Source organism: Eptesicus fuscus, chromosome 9 (assembly GCF_027574615.1).
Source record: "Eptesicus fuscus isolate TK198812 chromosome 9, DD_ASM_mEF_20220401, whole genome shotgun sequence".
NCBI classification, from domain to species: Eukaryota; Metazoa; Chordata; class Mammalia; order Chiroptera; family Vespertilionidae; genus Eptesicus; species Eptesicus fuscus.
In genome coordinates this window covers 45,741,939-45,758,022 of record NC_072481.1, presented here as the reverse complement: position 1 = coordinate 45,758,022, position 16,084 = coordinate 45,741,939, and the positions used below count along the sequence as shown (strand labels likewise).

General features: G+C 43.1%; 1 protein-coding gene across 1 annotated transcript in view; it reads left to right on the top strand.

The window, feature by feature from the left end:
* JAK1 (Janus kinase 1) overlaps window positions 1-16,084 on the top strand; it is a 134,462-nt gene that overhangs the window by 87,645 nt on the left and 30,733 nt on the right. The window contains exons 4-8 of the mRNA XM_054720877.1: window positions 313-436; window positions 3,297-3,450; window positions 8,040-8,203; window positions 10,479-10,821; window positions 12,523-12,708. Of these exons, the coding sequence (XP_054576852.1) occupies window positions 313-436; window positions 3,297-3,450; window positions 8,040-8,203; window positions 10,479-10,821; window positions 12,523-12,708 (971 nt within the window). The remainder of the gene's footprint in view (window positions 1-312; window positions 437-3,296; window positions 3,451-8,039; window positions 8,204-10,478; window positions 10,822-12,522; window positions 12,709-16,084) is intronic.

Here is a 16,084-nt window from a genome sequence, read left to right as displayed (position 1 = left end):
TTAAAAGCAGGATTTGGTAAGACTGTGTTGTAGACACTGAGAAATATCATGAGACATCCATTTCAAAAGGTTTAAATCTGGTTTGCCAGGAGCTATAGTACCTATTGTGGGGAGCCGTAGTTATTAATTATTATTATTGAAACTGCTTGATTGAACATGCTTGGAAGTCTTATTTGCCCCAAGAGAATACAAATGTGACCTAGATTCTTTCTGGATGAGAGAATTTCCTATGTTGCATATGTCATGCATTGGAAACAGATAGCCAAATATATCTATCTTTGATATTTTGATATGTTCTTTACTTTTCCCCAGGTATCTCTCCCCTGTGCCACAACCTCTTTGCCCTGTATGACGAGAGCACCAAGCTCTGGTACGCTCCAAATCGCAGCATTACTGTCGACGACAAGACATCGCTCCGGCTCCACTACCGGATGAGGTATGGGTGCCGCCTGGCTTCCTCGTGTGGGAAGGGAGGGCGGTTAGCCTGGAGCCCTGAGTCACTTACCAAGAAATACTGTAGTCATTTTTGTAATTTGTAAGCTGTATGTTTGCTTGGTATGAGGAAGGACTTTTTCAGTAGTTGGAATACAATTCAAGATGAATTTGATCACCTTTCTCTGCCACATTCTAGAAAAGAAATCATTATGATGCAGAGGGTATTTGGAATAAAATTAGTGTCCTGTAGCAGAGTTTTTCAAATGGTGAGTCATGGTTATGAATTTTAATTTAGTAAGTTGTGACCAGAATTTGTTTTAAAAAAGAAGCAGGCAAGAATAGATAATATCAGCATATACACTGAGTGGCCAGATTGTTATGGTCTCTGAACTCATAATAATCTGGCCACTCAGTGTATATCCTATATAATAAAAGGCTAATATGAAAATTGTCCCCTCAACCAGGAGTTCGACCAGCAGGCAGGCCGGCCAACCGCCCCTGGCCAGGCTGGCCGGACCCTACCCATGCACGAATTCATGCACTGGGCCTCTAATATATATATATATATATATATATATATGTATGTATATGTATATATATATGTATGTATATGTATGTATATGTATGTATATGTATATGTATATGTATATGTATATGTATATGTATATATGCATATGTATACACACACACACACACACACACACTGAGTGGCCAGATTATTATGTGTTCAGAGATCATAATAATCTGGCCACTCAGTGTATACATATCCTAAGAATATTGTTTTTGAAAACGTTTGTTTGAGATATATAGTACATATGTATGTACTAGGTGATCATCTGATAAAACATATTTCTTACTAAAAGTTGCAGCTAAGGAGGTTGAGAAGTACTGCCTGGAGTGGGATCCTGCAAATGCTAGGTGGGCCTTGCTCCCGGGGTGGATGTTCGGATCCACCCCCTGAGGCTTTGTGTAGCGGGCTGTAATTCTTCTTCAGATGGGTGTTTGCCTTTTCTCCTGTATCGTAGACCTTGTCAAATGTCACATAGCCTCCCAAGTGGCATATATAGTCAGTGCTTCATTGCTGTAGTAGACTCTTGAGTTTATAAGCATATTGGTTCTGTACCTAGAATTGGGAGTATGGTAGTTAGGTTGTAGTTAAGCACAAGTGAACATGTGTATTTAGCAAAGGATCTTATAAATAGAGTGGATACTTTTTGAAAAGGATCTTAACATAGATGTGATTAAGGTTAGCTCAGGTGCTGATGGGCTGCAGGCGCATGCTGGAAACGCCCTTGGGATCTCAGACGCTCTCCACGGTATCTTAGCTACTATTTCCTTAGGGAAGTCAGTAGAGTTGTTTCCATTCCAGAATGGCCTGGATGTTTTTCTCAGCGAAGCTGAACCAGATTTACTTTCTTTTATAATCATCCTAGGGATGACTTTTTCTCTTCTTTCTGTATTCACCCAAGGTCTCACCTTATGAGGAGAGAGAGATATATGTATGCGCGATTTCACGCCCCAGATTTAGGGAAACATTCACCCCACCCAGCTGAGCCTTCAGACTATATTTGGGTTTGTTTTTCAAAGTGTAATCTTGCCTTCTGTGGCCTGGGGGCTTGCTGTGTGATCCAGCATTTAAACGTGTGCTTGCAGCTCCCAGTCTAGGAAGGGGGGCATGTCACAATTCCAGTTCTTTCCCTCTAGGTTTCTCTCCGTGGTTTGAAATCTAGAATGGTAAAATTGGCATTTGGAAGAGACCTGAGTTTACTAATTCAACTCTTCCAACTTTTTAGGGGGGAAACTGGTTTCCAGAAGAGAGAAGTGAGTTTCCCAAAGTCACACAAGAAGTGAATCACCTTGTTGGCACAGAGGCCTCTTGGAGGCACTCATTTTTGTCGGTTGTGTGAGTGCCTCCCTATAGAAGCTGCCTTTGCCTGCTCCCAGTCTCTTGGCTGCCAGGAAGTGCATGGCCGCTTCATTTTTAGCACCTTGCCTTTGTACCTGACATTGCACTTCAACAGGATATTGCTTTGTTACCACAGCTCTTTGAACTTGGGGAAAAAAGATCCCACCCTAAGCTAAAACACTTGCATTATAACAAACTACAAACGTTTTGAAACCTTATAATCTCACCACTAAAGAAGGTGTAATATGAAAATAAATGTTAGCAACTATTTCAGTGGAATCTCAGCTCTATTTTGGGAAATAATCTTCAATTATAGTTTGCTGTTTTTAGATAATGATTTTGATAGTTATTGTCTTATATGGTATTATATCTTCATACAAGGCAAGCATTTAATTCACAACACTACAAGCTGGTGCTTGTAGTAATCTTCATTTATTTCTCCTATTTTAAAATTTTATTATAAGATAAATCATCAATTTAATAACAGCAATCTGAGAATTAGGAAACACTGCCATATTAACCGTACACCTTGGCTGTGTGATGACATTAGATTTCCGAAATGTAAAAGTGTGAGTGAAATGTCTTGGATTCAAGGCAGGATGATATTATTAAAGGTAAAGGGAGGCACTGGGCTAGCCTCCAGGTCAGCCAGCGTGTTTTCCTGTTTAGGAAGACATGAAAGTTGCAGGCGCTATTTGTGTGATCTTAAGGAAGTCACTTTATCTCCGAGTCATAGACGAGGCTTTGGCAGGACGCTCTTCAGGGAGTGTTGTAAGAATGAAAAGAGAAGGACCTCATAGGCAACCAAGTGCTACAGATGGAAGGTCTGTCTGTCTGCTTGCTTCTCTGGAGGGTTAGCCTCTAGCGCTGATAGGTCCAGGTGGAACCAGGACACGACTCCCATACATTGCAAGGCCCTCGTTCCCACAACTGACACAATCTTACTGCGTTCCAGGTTCTATTTTACCAACTGGCACGGGACCAATGATAATGAGCAGTCGGTATGGCGACATTCTCCAAAGAAGCAGAAAAATGGCTACGAGAAAAAAAAAGTTCCAGATGCAACCCCTCTCCTTGACGCCAGCTCTCTGGAGTATCTGTTTGCCCAGGTAAGAAGTTTGGGGCCATGAGAACCTGGGTTCATGGGATGGGGGAGGCGTTGTAGGGTTCAGATTCCCTGATGCAGCTGAACTTGGTGGGGGCTAGGATACTTCTCTTTTTTGTCTGTTTCACAGCCAGGACACGTTTTAGCCTCTCTCATGGACAGTTCTTGCCACCCCTGGACTTTCCCCAAGTGAGGAGGGAAAGGCAGCAATTCAGTGTTCCGGGGCTGTTTATCCCCCTGTGGGCTTTCCCCACTCACCTGTTCCCCATTCCTCTCCTTTCCCCTTCGCCTCCTACCCTTTTACTTCTCATCTGCAGCCTTCTGTGGAGAGAGCAGAGGGAACCTGTAGTGCAATGGGGCTGATGAGGACACTTGTCAGCAGTCACAGGAACGTTTGGGAGGAAGGGCATGACCACTGCGTCACAGTGGCGGTAGAAAGATGAGACACTAGAAAAAAGCCAGGAGAGAAGTTAGGATCATCTAAGTTACATGACCCTGAGATATCATTTATGTGAAGCATATATGTATATAACATTTTTGTTTTTATGCTTTCTGGTTGTACCAAGCAGATATGCATTATACACTATGTAGTTTTTTGAAAAAATTTTGCTGTTCATATGATTTTATAAATTGATTTTTTAGTCATCTTATTTATGGTCCTTCAACTGTCAATTTAAAATACAGATTTTTGTTATTTCAACAACTTCATAGTAACCAGCTTATTCAGCACACACGTATCGAGTGTCTGTGTACTCTTTGCTGAGGCACTGCAGATATTGTGAACAAGACAGAAGTGGTCTCTGCAAGCATCAGACATACCATCAAGTTGGGCAAACGAAAAACAAGCAATTAAAATGATACGTAGGTAATACATAAGAAATTGTGAGCAGTGCAATGAAGGAAAAAAAGAATATGGGGAGGGGTGAGCTCTGGGGAGACCAACTTACAGTAGTGTGATCAGAAAAGGCCTCCCTCAGGAGGTGACATTGATACTGAATTTTGAAGAATAAGAAGAGTCTGCACGTCTAAGAGAGGAGTAGGGAAAGCATCTCTTCCACGTAGAGCAAGCTTTTCAGCAGCAGCACTGCTGACATCCTGGGCTGGATGACTTTTCATGGTGAGGGACTGCACCACCTCCACACATTGACCCACACTCCTGGCCTCCACTCATGAGATGCCAGCAGCACCATCCTCCCAGTTGTGACCATCCAGACTGTCTGCAGACATTGCCAGATATCCCCTCAGGGGCAAAATCTCTCCTGTTGAAAACATTTGATACAGAGAATGTGGGAAGCCCTGAGGTGGGTGAGCCCTGAGAGGAGAATCGGTGTGGCTGGAGAAGGCCTGGAGGGTGATAGGAATGAGACTGGTGAGGGAGGCTGGGCAGACCACACAGAACCTTGTATGCGCTGGCGAGGGCCTATCTTTCCCCCACTCCAAGTGCGATGAAGAACTATTTGGAGGGCTTGATTTTATTTATGTTTGAAGCCGATGATGATTTTTCTTGCTACAGGGAAAGTGGATTTTGCTGCAGCCCAGAGAGAGCACACTTCAGCTGAGAAGGTGCTGTAATTGGTCCCAGGGGAGAGAATGTTTGTTTAGCTTAGTGTGGGGGCAGTAGGGTTGGAGAAAAGTGGATGCATCTGTGATTACTTTCAGAGATAGAATTAATATGTTTTGCTAATGGGTGGGATGTGGAAGCTGAAGGAATTTGAAGAGTCGGAGATGATTTGAGATTTCTGTTTGGGCAATGCTTGATAGATAATGGGAAGACTTAAGAGGAACCAGTTGGAGAAGGGGTGGGAATTGTATGTCTTCTTATGGCGATGCCTGTGAGGCACCCAAGTGGAGATTTCAGGTAGGAAGTTGAGTAGAGGAATTCAGAAGAAAGCCATCATTTATTTAACTAATCTCTTGTTTCTGGACATGTTTTACTTTTCTCAGGTTTTCCCTATTATGCTGCCTGTCACTGTTACAGGCTTTGTGAGCAGCCTCATACATACATGTTTATGCATAGTGTTTTATTGATTCCTTAGGATATACTTTCATACACGTGATTTTGTCACAGTTGCATTCCATGTATTTCAGCTTCAGTGCCTGATTACACTCCATCCCCCCCCCCCCCCCCCCCCCCCACACACACACAGAAATGCACAGCCGTGGGCAAGTGCTGAAAAAATGAACTGGCCATTTTCAGGTTGGTCTTTTTGAATTCAGCCTCCCAGTTCTTTTACCTTTTGGGGAGAGGAAGTGTAAAGGAAGAGGGTGCCATTCATTGGGAGTTCAGTGTAGCATTAGAATCTGACCTCTTGGAGCTTCAGGAATGAGCTACGTGAGGTTTGCAGTGATGTTTACAGAACAGAACAGTCTCGGCGTTTGTTCTGTCTTCACGCGTTGCTGGCCGAGGTGATGGTTGCCGGCGCTCTGTGGCATGTGGAAGTGGTCAGTGTCTTGTTCTCCCCTGGGAGAAAGAGAAGGAGAACTGCCGTGGTGCGAATCCTCCATCCAAAACCACCAAAGTTCCTTCAGGGAAAGGGAGTGGCTTATGTGGGAACACCACCTCCAGACAGTGTGTCTACCTCTGTTCACAGCTAGAAACAGGCGAAAGGCCCCCAGTCCTCAGAGTGCTGTATCTTTTAAGTTACAAGGATTGAGTGCGGCTGTAGCGCAGGGTTGAACAACCACATCTCTGGAGTCACATCTAAGTTAGACTCTCTACCCCACCACTCCCTAGGTCCCTGGCTCTGTGTCATGTTATCTTTCTACTTGACTTTGATTTTTATAACTACGTGATAATTAATATCTCTATTGGTCTGTTCTTAGAAGGGAATCTCCATGAGGTCAGGGATGTAGTTTGGTTTGCTATATCCCTAGCACCTAGAATAACATCTGGCCTATAATTGGTTCTTAGTAATTCATAGTCACCAAATGAATGAATGAAGTCATTTAACCTTTGGCGCCTTAGGTTCCTCATTTGTTAGGTAGTGATGATGTTAACATCTACCTCATAGGGCTGTTGTGAAGATAAATGAAACAGTATAGTGTCTAGCACTGAGGTTAGGGTTTAGTAGAGGGGAGCTAGCATTGACATCATCTTCATCAGTCTGTACAAGGCAGGTGGTGGGTACAGCTTTTTGGTTTTATTTATTTATGTATTGAGCCCTCATTGGCTCTTGGAATGCTGTGCACCTCCCATCAGTATTTTAGTTACACATTTCACTACTGGAAACCTGAGCAGCAGATGTTGAAAAAACTTACATGAGGTAATGGGGCATTGTAGAACGTGCACTTCTTCCCCTTCCTCTAGGTCTGCCTCAGGATGGGGCGTGGTGCTCTGTCAGTCATACACCCGGTGCCGAGACGAGGCTATCTCAGTACATGCTTGTGGAATTAGTGTGATCAAACCCCAGCCAGCTGTCACCTTCCCTTGCCCTGGTGCAATCCAAACCTAGGACAACGCTGCTGTTCACCATTTATAGGGGAAGCCCTATAAATATCTGTGCTCTTCACCAGGACCTAGCATATGCTCAATAAGCATTTGATAAATGAGTGAATTAGCCTGGGGAGAACATCTCCTGAGCCCCTTCACACCCAGCTGTTGAGAAAGGGCTTTGGTGTCAGACAAACTATCAGTGTTTTGTTTTTTTTTAATTAAAAAATTTTAATGTTGACATTGCAGGTGTCCCCACCACCACCCCTTCCACCCTTTGCCCTCCACCCACTCCCTTGGCTTTTACCACACGAACACATTGTCTGTGTCCGTGGGGTATGCATGTATTTTTTTTTTTAGCTAATCCCTTCATCTTCTTTATCCACTCACCCCTACTCCCCTCGTCTCTGGCAACCGCCAGTCTCTTCCATATATCCATGTTTCTGGTTCCATTTTGATCATCAGTTTATTTTGTTCATTAGATTCCACATATTAGTGAGATTATATGATATTTGTCTTTCTCTGACTGGTTATTTCCCTTAGCATTATAATCTCCAGGTCCATCCATGCTGTTGCAAAGGGGTCAGAGTTCCTTCTTTTTTAACAGTCACATAGGATCCCATTATGTGAATGTATCATGTTTTTATCCACTCATCAACGTTTTTATCCACTCATCAACGTTTTTATCCACTCATCAGTGTTTTTATCCACTCATCAGTGTTTTTATCCACTCATCAACGTTTTTATCTACTGGCACTTGGGCTGTTTCCAGATCTTGGCTATTGTAAACAATGCTGCAATGAATATTAGGGGTGCATATATTCTTTCTGATTGGTGTTTCAGGATTCGTAGGATATATTACCAAAAGTGGGATTGCTGGTCAAACAGCAGTTCTATTTTTAATTTTTTGAGGAAACGCCATACTGTTTTCCACAGTGGTTGCATCAGTCTGCATTCCCACCAGCCGTGCACGAGGGTTCCCTTTTCTCCACATCCTCGCCAGCACTTGTGTGTTGCAAACTATCAGACTTGTTAGTTTCATTGCTGTGCTGCTTCTCTGGGTAGCACCTCCCTGTGTGGAGAACCTTCCTCTCAAGATCAGAAACATGGATTTATGCTTGAAACTTAATTGTGGTTCATTTCTTCTCACCTCTGCTCCAAAGGGACAGTATGATTTGGTCAAATGCCTGGCTCCCATCCGAGACCCCAAGACTGAGCAGGATGGGCACGACATCGAGAACGAGTGCCTGGGCATGGCCGTGCTGGCCATCTCACACTATGCCATGATCAAGAAGATGCAGTTGCCAGAACTCCCCAAGGACATCAGGTAACCTTTCTCCTGGCTAAGAATGGATTGTGGGGATGGTGTTATTTTTATATGTTCTCGAGCATCTCAGTTTAACCTCTGCCAACTTCTGGCTGACCCCTCCTCTCCGTAGAGTACAAATGTTTTTAGATTATCTATAAAAGGTAGCACAATTATGATTATGTCCTGATTTTAAATGTTCGCTGATGACCTCAGAAATGTGTACGAGGGTGAATGTTCTGGGCCAGGGATGCCAATCAAGTTAGTGGCCCACATACCCTCCTCTTCCTCTCTGCTCATGGTGGGCATTGCCATCTGTCATTGCACTTTCTCTTTTTGTGCTGGACCCATCTTAAAATCCTTCTCAATATAGCTCTACAGGTAGCCACTACCATCCCTAATCTGAACTAGAGGTCACTAGAGAGCTGTTAATTCTGATGTGAAGGATGGTCACTGTATTTTAAGGAAATTATATGTCAGTTGCGATCAAGTCTTTGTGAAGTAATGTTCAGTCTGTATAATTTTAATTTCCATACATCTACGAAGTATAATACTTTTTCCGGTGAGCTATTGTGATGTCATAAGTGAATATAGTCTCATTATGAAGAGGAAATGATATGTAGCTGTACTATTTGTGATAGGTGGCATGCATTTTCTCAAAAGGTTACTTCTTGCATCTCTGTATCTCCTCTGTCCTTGACTGGAGTCTGGAGCAGATCACTACTGCTCCTCAGTAATACAGGCACTGATTAGATACATGCTCTGTTCCTACCTTTTTTTTCCTGTGGCTTTTCCTCTGGGCACCTCCTCTTTATTTTTTCAAGAGGATCGCAACTCTCCTCTAGTCTTCCCCTCCATTACATTACCCTTAAAAAGTTATGGTATTCATTGGGGATAAACTCCCAGCTGCACAATTTCCACTGTTTTGAAGCTATTCACACAGCAGGGGTTACCCTGTGCCAGGTACTGCCTCAGGCCCAGAGTGACAGGCACACCCATCTTCCAACCTGCTTGGCCCCCAGTGGACTTGTTCTTTCTTTCATGGGTATTCTTACTCTCTTTAAAGCTGGTTCCTGGTCTAGCAGTTTGAGATTCTGTTAGTCATAGATACTTTCCCCTTAACCCCCTGCTGGATGATAATCTTTCAGCTTACTTTTGGGGACATTTTCACATGACAAATACTTTGGTATTTAATTAGCTTCTCTGTATATATAAAAGGCTAAGTGTCCATCTGTCCGACTGGTAGCTATGATGTGCACTGACCACCAGGAGGCAGACGTTCAATGCAGGAGCTGCTATGACACGCACTGGCCGTTTAAAAATAAACGACACTGTGGACCTGGCACTGACAAACCAACACTAGGCTTCCCCCAAGTGGGACCAGGCCCCGCCACCACCCCGGAGCAAAACCCCACCAAATCGCAGCCAACACTGCCAAGACCCCATAATGCAAAATGCGACCCACAGCTCAGCTCAGCTCAGCCCAGCACAGAAATGGTGGCTGTGGGTGCTGGGTAATGATGTCACATAGCATCGCCAGGCTTCCTCTCCCTAGCGACTAGCCTCGTTGGAGTTTCTTCAGCCCAGGGTCCTGACTTGCTTTATAGCCAGGTGCAAACATTTTACAGTTTAACCAAATGTTTGTGAAGCGTTTTCCCATGCCTGATCTCATTTGATACTCACAGAGGTCCTGGAGTAGGTAGATAGGAGACTCGGTAGAATCCTATTTTCTTTTCATTAGCAAGACACAAATAGCAATGTTAAAATATTTCTTCTAATTAATTGCCTTTCAGTGTGCATGAATCCATGCACTGGGACGCTAGTATATATATATTTTTTCATTTCTAATAAAAAACAATATGTGGTCTTCATAGGAAAATTATAAAACATGCATGCAAGTAAAACATAGCACCAATAATCACTCTTGACACCTTTCAGACCACTTTCAAACCAATGCTGTATCGTAGTCTGTTTATGTGAATATCAGTATGCACAGGACAATGGCACTAGCAAGCAAGAGCATAGCTAAGTCAGTTTGATGGTACTCACAGGAATTCCCATCTCAATAAGGTCTGTGGAATGTGTACTTTTCTATTCTCTTTCAGTGCCTATTGACCTATCTTCCTCCTAATGACTATCCTCCTCGGTGCTCACTCCATCTAACGATCTGGGAGTAGATCCTTCTTTCTCATCTGACAACACGTGGAAGGGAGATTTATAGACTTAGGTTTTTTTCTAAACTATTCTCTGCTAACCTCTTCGTAAAAAAAAAGGTGCATTTTCTACTTTCTTTTAGCTACAAGCGATATATTCCAGAAACATTGAATAAGTCCATCAGACAGAGGAACCTTCTTACCAGGATGCGGATAAATAATGTCTTCAAGGATTTCCTGAAGGAATTTAACAACAAGACCATTTGTGACAGCAGCGTGTCCACGCATGACCTGAAGGTGAAATACCTGGCGACCTTGGAAACTTTGACAAAACATTATGGTGCTGAAATATTTGAGACTTCCATGTTAATGATTTCATCAGAAAATGAGATGAATTGGTTTAATCCAAATGACAGTGGAAATGTTCTCTACTATGAAGTGATGGTGACTGGAAATCTTGGAATCCAATGGAGGCAGAAACCAAATGTAAGTGGTGATGGGTGGCTGACCAAAACAGAGCATCCAGACGCAGATCCCATTGGAGTTACCTGTTTGCATGCCCATCACCCGTCAGCTGAGTTTGTTTAGGCAGGAGACCCATGTCATTCATCCTTTTTTTTTTCTTTTTAAGAATTTTTAATTGATTTTTAAAGAGAGAGGAAGGGGGAGAGAGAATGAGAAACATTGATGTGAGAGTGATAAATCGATTGGCTGCCTTCTGCACGGCCCTTACCGGGTATGGAGGCCACAACCATGGCCTGTGATCTGACCAAGAATTGAACTGGCAACCTCTTAAGTGCAGATGCCCAACCAACTGAGTCACACCGGCCAGGGCTATCATTCATCTTTTATTGCAGTAGGTCCATGTAGCATTTATTGACTATTATGGAGAAATAGAGAAATACAATAACATATATAATATGTAGTATTATAATAATAGCAGATATTTCCTGTGTTTACCATGTATCAAGAGTACTTTTCAAAGCATTTTACATGTATTAACTCTTATTTACACTTATTCCTTAAAAAACAAAAACCTTTGAAGGGAATACTGTCATTATTTCTATTTTATAGATGAACACACAGAGACACAGAGAAGTTAAGGAACTTGTCCAAGGTCATAACTAATAAGTGATTATGCCGAAAATTGAACTTGGGCCTCTGACTCCATGAAATAGGATAACTGATTTTTTAATTTGAAGCTTCTTTATGAAGTATTTGTTAGAGCAGAGGGGTTTCAAAGCATGGGTTTTAACCCTAAATGGACCTGGTTCAAACCCTAGCTTCACTATTTGTAGTTACATAGCCGAGGGTTACTTCACCTATATCAGCTACGTGCTTACCATTAAAATATATGTACCTGGTAGGGTTGTTGCAAGAACTAAATGTCACTTAGCATAGAGCCTGGCATATAATAAATGTTCAGTGAGATTTATTTTCTCTAGTTTTATTGTCTTGCTTAATTAACAATCCTAACACATACTGAGTGCTTTCTGTGTAGTAGGTACTGTGTTAACAGGAATTTATCTAATCCTCAAAGAACCTTGTGAAGATGTAAGATCTCTGCTTTATGGCTTGGGAAACGGAGGCACAAAGAGATGAACTAACTAGTGAAGTAGCCAGCAAAGGCAGGATCTTAACCCAGATCTCTAGCCTTCAAGACTCATGCTGCACAAAATATTTAAACTTGTGCAGAAATGTATTACCCCCCTAGGTTATTCAGACATTTATACCTTCTTTTGAAAATTTTCACTTGAATATTGTAAAGCTGAGACAATCAGTGATAGATTTGAGAGCGAGACCACGCATGTTCTGTCCAGTCATAGTTGGAAAGGGCATGTTCTCTGCCTTTGTTGAACATATGATTGCAGGACTGAGGGGACCTGATGTGTGTCTAGTGCGCAGTTATTTGCCTTTCTGAGTTTACTTGTACATCATAGATTATGTAAGGAGTTAAGTCATTGTGCTCATTAAGGTCTCCTCTAGATGTAAAAGTCCAGTATTCCCTGATAGGACCCCAAACTGCCATCCTAAGCCCACGGTGCCCTCGCCAATTCCTCTGAAATCCAGGCATGCTGGCTGCTTCTCCCTGGATGTAGGCTCCGCACTGGTTTCCCAGAAGCAGTGACCTTCCAACAGAAAATGAGAAAGCCCACTCAACTCTGTCACTTTTATGCACACTGACAGGTTGTTCCAGTTGAAAAGGAAAAAAATAAATTGAAACGGAAAAAATTGGAAAATAAACACAAGAAGGATGAGGAGAAAAACAAAATCCGAGAAGAGTGGAACAATTTTTCGTACTTCCCTGAAATCACTCACATTGTCATAAAGGAGTCTGTGGTCAGCATTAATAAGCAGGACAACAAAAAGATGGTAAGTTTGCACCGAAGCTATTCAGTCTGGGTCTGGTGTCGAGAGGGCGTCTTCGTTGAGGACAGTGATGCAGCACATGCTTTTCAGAGTTCTTGTCCCAAAGAGAAAAACTGATGACTGTCTTACTTAATCCAAAAAGTCCCTAATGCTGACACTGATATTATAATGTCAGTTGTTGTTACACCTGTACATTCCAGTGCCTTTGTTTGGTCTTGTAAAAGCGTATCTGTTTCAGCATTCACTGCCCTCCCAAAGATACTTCAGCAGCAGTGTTTATTTCACAAAATTAGTGGATTAGAAGAGAAAGATGAGTGAAAGTCAGGGCTTCCCCCACCCCCACCCCAGGGCTCCTGCTCGGCCTCTGCAGAGTTAGAGGGCTGGTGGGAAGCCCCACTTTGCACTTTAGCAGATGTCGGGCTGGTGGCTGTGGTCTCCATGGCTGTCCTCATCGTAGTGGCAGGCACACCCAAGTGACTGTCGGACAGAGGAAGCGGTGCTCAGTCTCACTTCCTCTCTTCTGGTATCACTTGAGGACATGCTCTAGACAGGCAGGCCATTTTGGCAGAGGAAGTGGGAACCCTACCAAAATATACATGTTTGTGTCAGGGAAGTCACCGCTGACAACATGGGAGAGAACGCGCTGGTGAGGCAGGGTGGGCTCACAAATGAAGATAGTCAACACCGTGGAAATACCATGTTTTGCCTAAAATTTAGCCAATACTCAGTGCTGGGAAAGAATCTGGTGATATAGTTTAGGACAGACGGTCACCCTTTTACATATAGAGTAACTTTATTTTTATTTATTTTAATCCTCACCTGAGGATATATTTTTATTGATTTTTTTTTTTTTATTTTTTTTTGTTTGTTTTTTCCTCTTTTTTTTTTTTTTAATGAATCTTTATTGTTCAGATTACAATTGTTTCTCCTTTTCCCCCACATATCTCCCCACCACCCAGTTCCTACCTCCCCTCTTCCCTTACCTCCCCCCGCGCTGTCCTTATCCATAGGTGTATGATTTTTGTCCAGTCTCTTCCCATACTCCCCACACAGACACCCCTTTCCCCCTGAGAATTATCAATCCACTCCCATTCTATGCCTCTGATTCTATTAAGTTCACCAGTTTATTCTCTTCCTCAGATTTTTAATTCCCTTGACTTTTAGATTCACTTGTTGATATATATGTATTTGTTGTTCATAATTTTTATCTTTCTTCTTCTTTTTCCTCTTTTTAAAGAATACCTTTCAGCATTTCATATAATGCTGGTTTGGTGGTGATGAACTCCTTTAGCTTTTTCTTATCTGTGAAGCTCTTTATCTGCCCTTCAATTCTGAATGATAACTTTGCTGGGTAGAGTAGTCTTGGTTGTAGGTTCTTGTTATTCATCACTTTGAATATTTCTTGCCACTCCCGTCTGGCCTGCATGGTTTCTGTTGAGAAATTAGCTGATAATCGTATGGGAGCTCCCTTGTAGGTAACTAACTGTTTTTCTCTTGCTGCTCGTAAGATTCTCTCTTTGTCTTTTGCTCTTGGCATTTTAATTATGATGTGTCTTGGTGTGGTCCTCTTTGGATCCCTTTTGTTTGGGGTTCTGTGCGCTTCCTGGACTCGTAAGTCTATTTCTTTCATCAGGTGGGGGAAGTTTTCGTTCATTATTTCTTCAAATAGGTTTTCAGCATCTTGCTCTCTCTCTTCTTCTGGTACCCCCATAATTCTGATGTTGGTTCGCTTGAAGTTGTCCCAGAGACTTCTTACACTATCTTCAACTTTCTGAATTCTCTTCTCTTCCTGCTTCTCTGGAGGAGTGTCCTTGGCCTCTTTGTATTCCAAATCTTTGAGTTGATTCTTGCAATCCTCTAGTCTGCTTTTGGGTCTCTGTATAATATTTTTTATCTCAGTCAGTGTATGTTTAATTTCTAGTTGGTCCTTTTTCATATCCTCAAGGGTCTCATTGAATTTATCGGCCTTTTCCATGAAATTCTTGAAAAACCTTATAACCGTGGTTTTGAACTCTATGTCCAGTCGCTTATTCTCCTCCATTTCTTTGGTTTGTGATCTGTTTCCTTGCCTTCTCATATTCTCTGCTTCCCTGAGTTGGTAGGGTAGTTTTGTCTACTAGGTGTCCTATTGGTTCAACGGGTCAGCCTCCCAGTTACTTGAGGTGGACACTCTTGGTGTACCCTTGTGTACTGTGTGTCCCCCAGCAGGAGCTACAGCAAGAACTAGTTTTCTCCTCCTTTGCTTGGGCGGTTTTGGAGCAGTCTGGAGCTGTAGTTGGTTAAGCTGCCACAGAACAGGCCATTTATATGCAAAAGCCGCTGTGTGGAGCCTGGGCAGGTTTGTAGAATGTGCGGGGCGGGGCCTCAGGGCTGGGCAGGGTCTCAGGGCGTCACTAGGCTGGGGCGTGGCCAACGGCAATGGCTGCCGTCAGCCGTCTTTGCCTTTCCCGTTTCCAAGTCCCTGCGCCCCGCGCACCAGCGCAGTAAACAATGATTGCTGGGCGCACCTCTGCAAAAAAGTCACTCTCACTTTCCGACCCGATGGCCGAGAGTCCAGCTTCTCCCCGTAGGCGTCTGGGTCCCCCGAGTGTCCCCAGAAACTGGATTTCAGAGTGATCAGGAGCTTGTCTCCCTACGGGTTGAAGAAAAGCCGCGCACCCAGCCGCCCGCTGCCGGCGCGATTCGCGTGCCTCCGTACCTCAGCTTTTCAGCGTTTGTGCTCCTTTCTCTTCTCAGCTGTAAATCTTCCACTCAGCCAGCTTTCCCGTGGTTCTGGGTGGTAGACGTTTTTGTCTTTTAGTTGTGTTTTTGAAATTGTTGTGTGAGGCAGCAGATTAGTTGTTTAACTATGCCGCCATCTTCTGAGGATATATTTTTATTGATTTTTTTTTTTTTTTTTTTTGAGAGAAAAAGAAACATCGATGAGAGAGAAAAACATCAATCAGTTGCCTCCCATATGATCCACAACCAGGGATGGAACCCTCAACCTAGGTATGTACCTTGACTAGGAACCTAACCCAAAACATTTTGCCCTATGGGATGACTTTCCAACTGACTGAGCCACCCAGCCAGGGGCATAAATTATCTTTTTGATGTACCTTTTGGAAAGCAGTTGGCTACATGTATTGAAACTCTTGAAAATATTGATGCCCTGGCTGGTGTTGCTCAGTTGTTAGAACTTCAGCCCACACGCTGACGGGACATGGGTTTGATTCCTGACCAAGGGCACGTATCTAGATGACAGGTTTGATCCCGGGTTCTGGTCATGGTGTGTGCGGGAGGCAGCCAATCATGTGTCTCTCACATGGATCTCTCTCTCTCTCTCTCTCTCTCTCTCTCTCTCTCTCTCTCTCTCTCTCTCTCTCTCTTCCCCCTCCCC